This window comes from Stegostoma tigrinum, chromosome 1, assembly GCF_030684315.1.
Source record: "Stegostoma tigrinum isolate sSteTig4 chromosome 1, sSteTig4.hap1, whole genome shotgun sequence".
In the NCBI taxonomy this organism is placed as follows: domain Eukaryota; kingdom Metazoa; phylum Chordata; class Chondrichthyes; order Orectolobiformes; family Stegostomatidae; genus Stegostoma; species Stegostoma tigrinum.
The window spans coordinates 46,996,529-47,006,826 of NC_081354.1; the positions used below are offsets into that span (position 1 = coordinate 46,996,529).

General features: G+C 39.9%; 1 protein-coding gene across 1 annotated transcript in view; it reads left to right on the forward strand.

Moving 5' to 3' along the window:
• Positions 1 to 10,298, forward strand: part of LOC125465333 (reelin domain-containing protein 1-like) — a 39,365-nt gene that overhangs the window by 25,156 nt on the left and 3,911 nt on the right. The window contains exons 4-6 of the mRNA XM_048558712.2: positions 616 to 785; positions 2,881 to 3,181; positions 7,517 to 7,586. Of these exons, the coding sequence (XP_048414669.1) occupies positions 616 to 785; positions 2,881 to 3,181; positions 7,517 to 7,586 (541 nt within the window). The remainder of the gene's footprint in view (positions 1 to 615; positions 786 to 2,880; positions 3,182 to 7,516; positions 7,587 to 10,298) is intronic.

Sequence of the window (10,298 nt, forward strand, 5' to 3'; positions counted from 1 at the left end):
TTAGTACCAGTATTTCAGAGTTATGTGGCCTTCTACCAAGTGCTGAAATTGCCAGTTCATTGGAGGTGGAGAGGCCATTGGAGTTGGTGTCTCCAAATCCCAATGACTGATTCATAGGGACAAACTCACCAATCCTGGGATATCCCATCCACTCCAATGGACCTACCTGCCTCAGACGTCTATCTGCTGATTTCCCTACAGACAGCAAGTGAACCCATGCTGAGGCATCCTTGGGGCTTGCCTGCTTCCTCTTCAACATTCACTTTAAACACCAGAGCTATCCAGCTGACATTGCTGTGAGCCCTTTGCCCTGGTTGAAGTGCTTTCTTTAATTAGACGGTGGTTGCCAGAACTGGCTTCTCATGACCAAAATCCTGTCATGGCCACTTCTGGGCTCTCAAAATGGAACTGCAGCCAAAATAAGGATTGGGGCCAGTTTGAGAAAATTTAGTTCATGGGTTTAAGCATATTCTACTTCAGATTCTAATTTAGCTACAGTGCTGATGTCCAAGACAATTGATGGCGCTGCATGCTGAGATATTTTCCTTACATGAGTGAAAATGAAACATTGAAATTCCATTCTAATCAATGTCTTTTGTTCCATGTGACCTGCAGTGTTTCAGCTGTCCAGTCATACTTCATTTACTGGGGCAGGATTGAGTCTGGTCTCATTTCTGACCAAAAACAGAATTATTCCATTGCAATGCAGAATGAAGAATCGAAGGAAATATTCCAGGCATCTGCATATAATAGCACTACAGCCAGAACTGCTCTTTCTATTGAAGGTACAGTACATTTCAATCTTGTCACTCTAAAATCAATAATTGAATTACATTGATTTCAAATTAGAAAGCTCTGGCATCTATTAATTTATATAAATGATTTGTATAAGGATATAGGAGGCATGGTTAGCAAGTTTGTGGATAAAATTAGTGGTATAGTGGACAGTAAAGAAGGTTATCTAAGATTACAAAGAGACCTTGATCAATTGGGTCAAGTGGGCTGAGGAGTGGCAGAGTTTAATTTGGATAAATGTGAGGTATTGCATTTTTGCAAAAGCAAACAAGGGCAGGACTCATACAATTAATTGTAGGGGCCTGTGTAGTGTTCTAGAACAGAAAGACTGAGGCTCAGGTACATAATTCTTTGAAATTTGTGTCATGGGTAGACGGGGTGGTTACGAAGGTGTTTAGCATACTTGCCTTCATTGTTCAGACCTTTGTGTATTGGAGTTGGGATGTCATGTTCAGGTTGTACAGGATACTGGTAAGGCCTCTTCTGGAATACTGGTCTGGTCACTCTGTAATATTAAAGATATTATGAAGCTAAAGCAGGTTCAGAAAAGACTTACCAGGATATTGCCAGGAAAGAAGGGTTTAAGTTATTAGGAGAGGCTGGATAGACTCGGACTTTTTTCACTGAAGTGCATTAAGGTTGAGGGGTGACCATTTCAAAGTTTGTAACATCTTGAGGGGCATATATAAGGTGAATAGCAAAGGTCTTTCCCCCAAGATAGAGGAGTTCAAAACAATGGGGCATATTTTTAGGGTGAGAGAAGAAAGATTTCAAAAGGATATAAGGGCCAACTTTTTTATAAATACAGAGAATGCTTAGTGTGTGGGATGAACTGCCAGAGGAAGAGCTTCTGGATGTGGGTTTAAAAGATGTTTTGATAAGTACGTGAATAGCAAAGGTTTGGAGGGCTATGGGTCAAATGCAGGCAGGTGGGACTAGCTTAGTTTGTTTCCCTGTAAGCGAGACCATGGTTTTCGCCAGTAAGGGCCTGGATCCTATCCTCATAGGGCTGAGGAACCGAACATTAGGCTCACCATCACTAGCATAGTGGTCTTGGCTCTCTCCACTCTATTTCAGACAAAAGGAGGGATTGAATGAGATGGAAGTAGATAGCACAGCTGTTAATAATGGTGCAGATGGGGAAAGGTATCCCTAGCAAGTGAGTAGACAGCACTGAAGACTTTACAAGGTTAGTAATGAGGGGGGAATTGAATGGGTGTAAGAGAGTGACAGATGCTAGGTGCAGTTGTGAAAGTGTAGAGCATGAAACTTGGTGGGAGATGGTTGCTGTAGCAGATTTCGAGTGAGTGTGATATATCTGAAAGAAGATGATGACACTTACCCTACTGGAGCAGAGAATGCCATTGACCTCCTTCTGGCACTGCTCACCATTCTCCTAGATGGTTGAGGCTGCAGTGACTCAGGGCCAGGCTGCCAGATTGTGGTGGCATGGCCTCCTCTGCTGGTCCTGGGGCAAAAGGACATTCCTCTTCTGCACCACCCAGTTCACCAGGAACTCCTGGCCTCTGCCTGTAAGGTGGGGCATCTTCCACATCCAGAACAAATATCTTAAAATTTTTCAGGGCAGCTTCAAACTATTTGTATTAGACCAGATCTACATCAGACTTTTGATTATAAAGGCAGCACCCAAACACTGGAGTAAACTGGCTATGGTGAGAAATAGGCCAGCGTTGGAAGAGCAGTGAGCTAATGACACAGATTTGGGATTATTGTGTGAGAAAACTCATTAGACTCACCTAGTCAGCAAAACCCACATCCTGAGTATGAATAATTAAAAAACCTTACAGAAAGAAATTTGACAAATTATACTTAGCTGATATCTGGTCAATTTCAACCCCATCTAAGGAGCATAATCCTTCATGGCACAATTGATTTTCTTCCTCTGTTTAATGGTAGAAAATTTCCACAGTACCAATACAAATAGAATAAATAGATTCCTGCATTTCATGTGCTCTACCCTAATAATTTGGATTTTGATCTTTGAAATTTTTATCTGCAAGTGTTATTGAAATTCGCATTTCAATCTTGTTAATACAATGTCCACATTGTCATCTCTGACATTAGCAGATTACATCAATCCTCAAGCAACTTCTCAGACGACACAGGAACTTTCACAAATTCCATTCTTCACTACAGAATGGACCCTCAGACCACAGACTGCTCATTTGGAAAAACACTTGCCTGAATTGTCCAAATATTCTCAAGATTACAGCCCTTTGATCTCACAATCCACCTTGCATCAGAATCAAAATGAGAGGCATCTGCAGCCGTCCCTGAATTCTGCTAACAGAGATATACTGACTGGTATCCAGATTCCGGATAGCAGCCTTCTGCTGAAAACCACAGACTTCAAGATTCATGAAGGGTAGATATAATATTGACATAACATTTCCTTCAAAGTGAGAAAGTATCTGTGCCTATATTTGAAAAAAAATTAGAGGGAACTCTTCCAAATGCAAGAACAGAATGATCTGGTAAGCTATTTTCCTCCAGATCATTGATGCTCCACAGTTATTTCTATTTTACAAAAGCACATTATTGCCCCACCTCTATTTTCAGGTCAGAATTTACCACCATCTGAAATTGAGCAAAGACTCTCCTTTCTGTACTGTATTGTACAGGTTTAAAATCACTCTGATCTCTTTGTCCAAGGTTATGTTATCTCCCACACAATTTGAAAATCTATCTTATCTAGAATGTATTGTGGAAAGATGAATCTATGGTCTAGTTGCCACCTGTCTCAAGCTACCTGTTGTTGGATATTTGGAATACATATAAAATGTCAGTGATTTATGACCCTACTCAATAATACAAGTCTTATTTACAAAAAAAATTCTACATGATAATGTCAAGCCTGCTCTTGGAATTTTCCACACTTGCCTGATGGGTGTAGCTTCAACAACAGTCAAGAAGCTTGACACTATCCAGGACAAAGCAAACCACTTGATTCTCACTTCATCCACAAGCATCGACTCCCTCCACCACTGACACTCAATAGCAGCACTATGAATCATCTACAAGATGCACGGCAGTAATTTCCTAAAGATAGCACCTTTCAAACCCATGCCCACTTCCATTTGGAAGGACAAGGGCAGCAGATACATGGGAGCACAGGTGTCTGCAAGTTCTCCGAGCCATTTGCCATCCTGATTTGGAAATTTATTGCTGTTCCTTCACTGTCACTAGGTCAAAATCCTGGAGTTGCCTCCCTAAGGGCATTGTGGGTCAATCTACAGTATGTACACTGCAGCGGTTCAAGAAGTCAGGTCAGCACCACCTTCTCAAGGATAACTAGGAATAGGGCAATAAATGCTGGCCAGCCAGTGACGCCCATGTCCCGTGAGTAAATAACAAAAAAAATGATCATGTCTGATTTTGAGCTTCAAACCCATTTTCCTGCCTGATTCTTATATTGCTGAATTCACTGAGCGACTAAAACCTGTCCATCTATCCTGCCCTTAAATGCATTCAATGACACAGACATGACAACCCTCTGGGACAGAGAATTCCGAAGATTCACATTTGAGTAAAGAATTTTGTCTTCATCAGTCCTAAATAATTGGCCTCTTATCCTAAGTCAATGTCTGTGTTTTAAATTTCCTGACCAAGGGAAAGAATCTTTGAGTATTTACCCTGTGAAACTCCTTCACCATCCTGTACATTTTATTGAGACCATCCTTTATTCTTCTAAACTGCAAAGAATATGGACCCGATTTACTCAGCCTCTCATCAGAGGATAATCCCCTTATCCCAGGGGAATGTTAACTTAGTGAATATTCATCATACTGCCTCCAATACAAAGTATTTATTACCTTTAATGTGGGGATTAGAATTGCATGCAGCACTCCAGGTATGGTTTCACTAAAAGCGTACAATTGTAGCAAGACATGTTTTTCCGCAGTCCAATTCCCTTGAATTAAAGCACAACACGCCAATTGCTTTCCTGTTTGCTTGTTCTGTCTACATGCTCACTTTCTGCATACCAATATCTACAAGAACTTTAACAGTTATCAATTTCATATCTTTTACAAAGCATTGTATCCCTTCTTCAGAAGAAGGGTCCCAATCCAAAACATTAACTTTCCTGATCCTCCGATGCTGCCTGGCCTGCTGTGTTCCTCCAACTCCACACTGTTTTATCTCTGACTCCAGCTTTGGCAGTTCTTACTATCTTTGACAAAGCATTTCTGCTTTCCTATGCTTTTGACAAAAGTGAGTAACTTCATCCTTCTCTAGATCCGTCTGCCAACTTGTTGCCCATTCACTTAACTTGCCGAAAATCTCTTTGTAACTACTTTGTATATTTCAACTGAGCTTATCTTTTCACCAATCTTTGTATCATCATCAAACTTGGATATGTTATTCTCTATTACTTCATCTAAGTCATCACCGGAAATTGAAATAACCCACCACTGACCCTTGTGATACTTCACTATTTTCTACCTATTGATACTGAAATGTCTCATTTATGCCCACTCTCTGTTTTCTGTCATTAACCAACCCTCAATCCTTGCTATTTGCTTTAGTTCATGAGATCTTATTAAATGTCTTTTGAAAATCAAGATTTACAACATCTGCAAAAAAAATGCCAACAAATTTGTCAAACAGGATTTTCATTCAGTAAAATCGTATCAACTTGTTTTAATCACCCTATGGTTTTCTGAGTGCATTGTTTTAATTCCCCTAATAATTAATTCTAGCATTTCCAAATTGCTGTTAGATTAACTGAACTGTAGTTTCTCATTTTCTCTTAACCTTTTTTCGTGAAAAGCAATGTGACATTTGGCAACTTCTAATCTAATTCTCAAATATAAGGAATTTTTGAAATTCATAGTAAATACTTTCACTATTCTGTAACTATGTCTTCTAGAGCCCTGTGGCATAGACCAGTGGGGTCCAGGGATTTGTCCCATAAATTTTTTCCTTTTTTTTCTCTTTTCTTTCCTTTCTTTTTGATGCTAATCCTCTCAATTGCCTCACTCCTCTTCATCCTGAGGCTACTAGCTAATACCAGAATGAAACTTGTGGCTTCTGATATAATTGCAGAAACAATATTTTTTTTTGATGGTCTGTCATTTCCTCATTCCCACAATATTTTCTCCTGACTCTGCTTTCAAAGGACCAATTTTCTACCTTAGCTATGATGGTTTTTATATACTCATAAAAAACAGGTTATAACAGCTTTTGTATTTCTGGCCAGTTTTCTCCGTATTCTACTTTTTCTGACTTTATCAATATTTTGTAGCCTTTTGCTGCTTTCTAAAACATTCCAAATCCTCAGTCTGGTTTCTGTTATTTGACAATATTGTAAGCCTCTTCCTTTGATGTATTACCATCTTCAATTTTGAGAGTGAGTGTTAGAGGAGTTTTCCTTGTATTGTTTCTCAATGGAATATACTTCTTTGTACATCTTTAATTATTTCTTTAAAATGTTTTCTACTGCTCATTTACATTTTAATCCATTTGTCCAATTAACCTGAGTCAGATTGACTCTCATAGCTATGTAATTGACTTTGTTTAAGATTGTTGTTTCTGTTTGGAGTATATTACTTTCAATTTTACCATAGAATTCAACAGTATTGTGATCACTATTTCCCAAACGATCTGTTACTATTGCTTTGCTACTTAATTCTGCCTTCATTACACAATGCTAGATCTAAGATAGCTTTACCCCTTCTTAGTTTTACAACATATTGCTCCAATAAACCATCATGAAAATAATTTACACACTCATCTTCTGGACTCCTGTCAATTTGATTGTCCCAATGGAGATTAAAATACCCCATAAGTATCATATTGCTTTTGTTACAAGTTCTAATACCTTTTGTTTGGTGCTCTGTTCAAGTCTATAACTACTACTTAGGGGGCTATAAGCAGCTCCCAGCAGTTGTCTAACTTTTTTTATTCCTAATTTCAACCATGATTCAAAATCATGGTCGTCTGAGGCAGATCTTTTCTAACTATTGCTTTAAGTCACCCTTTACCATCAGGGTTATCACTCTTCCTTATCCATTCCACCTGTCTCTCTGAAATATATATTTCCCACCCTTGATCACCTTGTAACCTTCTTGTTGCAAATGGCAGTTAGAGAAAAACCATTTACCTATTTGTGCCATTAGCTCATACTTCCTGCTAGACCAACAACTTTGGAACTTGCAAAACAGGAGATTCTTTTAAAAGATACAGAACACATGTCTGTCCTGTGATATGACCTTTACAAGCTCAATGTCTTTTTCCAAATAGTTGGGAGGTATTTATTTGGATTCCAACATCCTTTGTTGATCAGCTTGAGGGCTCAAGATAGTCATTCAATCAGACAACATACCTAATTGATTGGTTTCAGGGAAAGGGCTTGATTGATATCAGTCTGGGAAAGTTCCTGTTGTTCCCCTTTGAGAGAGGGGAATGGTTTCAATTCACAAAGGGCCAGGTGACTCTTGGACAGCCATCTTTTCTAGCTTCATATCTAGTTTAAAAATATAAAGTATTGACTGTAAGTTAATAATATAATTTAACAAGGTAATCTTTTCCCTGGCCATAACTTATCAAGGTAGATATTCTTGCTTTAAAGAGAGCAAACGTAGGGTTTTTAAAATTAGCCATTTTATGCTTTGAAGAAATGTCCTTCTAACAATTGAATAAATTATATTGAATTAAACTTGCTGTAATGAAATAATTATTATCTTCTTACAACTTCTAGTGAAGATACTCTGAATAGTGATTTCCATCTAACCTTTCAACCTTGCATGAATTGCAATGATATTGTGCATGTAAGTAGTTATTTCATATTCATAGCATTTTGTATATTTTATAGATTGTTTCCAGAAAGAACTAAAGTTTGGGCTGCTGGATTGCTTAATTATGAATCATAAGCATAGTAAGTGATATCATATGAGTACTCTGGACAAGTACAGATCTATATTGGCAAACAGAAATACAACTAGAGATGTTGGTTTGGATTGATTGTCTTTTGGATGTGGAAGCAGACCATGATTTTCTCTTCTTTAGTTTAACCGTGGGATGGGCAGCTTTAGAAGTGAGACATCCCTACCACAACCAGTAGGAACGCTTGCTGGATCAAATGCCAATCAGCTGGGCACCTTGGTCAATCACTTCCTGGACAACAATGTCCCATGCTGCCTAAAGCTGCTGGCCACAGCCATTGTCAGAACCACTTTGGCATCAGAAACAAGAATGCTAAACACAGCCCTGTTGACCCTGCAAAGTTCTCTTTACTGACATCTGGGGTCTGGTGCCAAATTTGGGGAAGTTGTCTAGAAGATTAGTCAATCAACAGGCAACCTTACAAAGTCCCAGACACTATTACCATCCCTGGATATATAATGTCACACTGGCAGGGCAGACCCAGCAGATGTGGTTGTACAGGGTGTACAGTTGTGAGGGAATTGCCCTGAGAATGCTTAACATTGGCTCTAGGCCTCATGAAGTCACATGGCATCAGGTTAAACCTGGGCAAGGAAACCACCTGCTGATTACCATATACTGCTTACCCTCAGCTGCTGACTTCAACTGATGAAGCAGCAGTGCTTCAAAAGATTGTGATTTTGAATAAACCTGCTGGACTGTAACCTAGTGTCATATGACTTCCGACTCTGTCCTCAACTGCTGAATCAGTAATCCTTCATGTTGAACACCATTTTGAGGAAGCAATGAGGGAGCAAAGGCACAGACTACACTCTGGGTGAGGTACTTCAAAATCCATCACCAACAGTAGCTTGGCAAAATCACCAGTGATTGAGTTCATGCTAGATGTTGCTGCTAGACTGGGTCTGTGCCAAGTGATGAAGGAGCCATCAAAATGGAAGAACATACTTGATTTCATCCTCATCAATCTGCCTGCTTAAGATGCATCTGTCTATGACAGTATTGGTAAGAACAACTATCGCACTGTCCTTGTGGAAACAAAGCCCTGTTTTCAAATTGAGAGTACCTTCCACCATACTGTGTGAAACTATCACTGTGTGAATGGGTCAGATTTCAAACAGATCTAGCAACTCCAGGCCAGGCATTCTTGAGGTGCTGTGGGCCATCAACCAAAGCAGAATTATACTCAAAACAATCTGTTAGCTCATGACTGACCTCATTCCCAACTCTACCATTACCGTCAAACCTGCATCGATAAAAACTGCAGGAGGGCAAACCAGGAACGGCCTCAGGCATACGTACAATGAGGTGTCAACCTGATGAAGCTACAAAATAAAGATTACTTGTATGACAAACAGTCTAAATGATAAACAAAGCTAGGCAATTCCACAACCAAGAGATCAGAATCAGTCAAATGCAGCCTCAATGTCACTAGCACCTGTTGTCTCAAGTTCAGCTCTGTTAAGCTCTGCAGTCCTGCCTATTCCACTGGAAATGGTGGTGGACAATTAAACAACACATTGGAGGAGGGGGGTTCACAAATAACCCCATCCTCAATCATGGGTGAGTCTAACCCATCATTGCAAATGATAAGGCTGGAGCATTCATAATAATCCAGATGTGGTAAGTGGATGATTCATCTTGGCCTCCTTTAGAAGTACTCAGCATCACAGCTGACAATTCACTCCATGATATGAATTGGAAGCACTGAATTCTGCAAAAGCAATTGGCCCTGGCAACATTTTTCAATTGTAATAAAGAACTGTTCTCTAACACTAGCTCTGCCCCTAGTCTAGTACATCTACACCACTTGGAAAATTACTCCGGTATGTCCTGAACTCAACAAGCAAGACATAGCGACACCAGCCAATTGTTGCCTCATTCTTCTACTCTCGCTAATCAGTAAAGTGATGGAAGGTGTCATCAAGCAGCACCTGCTCAGCAATAACTTAGCCAGTGACACCCAATTTGGATTCTGTCAGGACCACTCAGCTCCTACCTCACTACAGCCTCAGTTTGAACATGGACAACAGAGCTGAACTTGAGAGAACAGGTGTTAGTGACATTGAGGCTGCATTTGACTGAGTCTGGCATCAAGAAGCCCCCACAAAAGTAAAGCAGCGTATGCAATCTACAAGATGCACTGCTTAAATTCATCAAGATCCCTTAGAAAGCAGCTTCCAAATTCACAGCCATTACTACCTTGGAAGGCAATGGCAGCAGTTACATCCTAAAGCTCCCCTCTTGACCTCTTACCATCCTGACTTGGAAGTTTGTCACTGTTCGTTCAGTGCTGCTGGGTCAAAATCCTAGAACTCCCTTCCTAATGGCATTGTGGGTTTACCTACTGCACACAGACTGCAGCAGTTCAAGTAAGCAGCTCAGCACCATCTTTTTAAAGGCAACTAGGGATTGGCAGTAAATAAAAAATGAAAGAACTGGGGATGCTGTAATCAGGAACAAAAACAGAAGTTGCTGGAAAAGTGCAGCAGGTCTGGCAGCATCTGTTAAGAAAAAATCAGAGTTAATGTTTCGGGTCCGTTCTGAGGTAGGGTCACTGGACCTGACATGTTAACATTGGCAATAAATTTTCACCC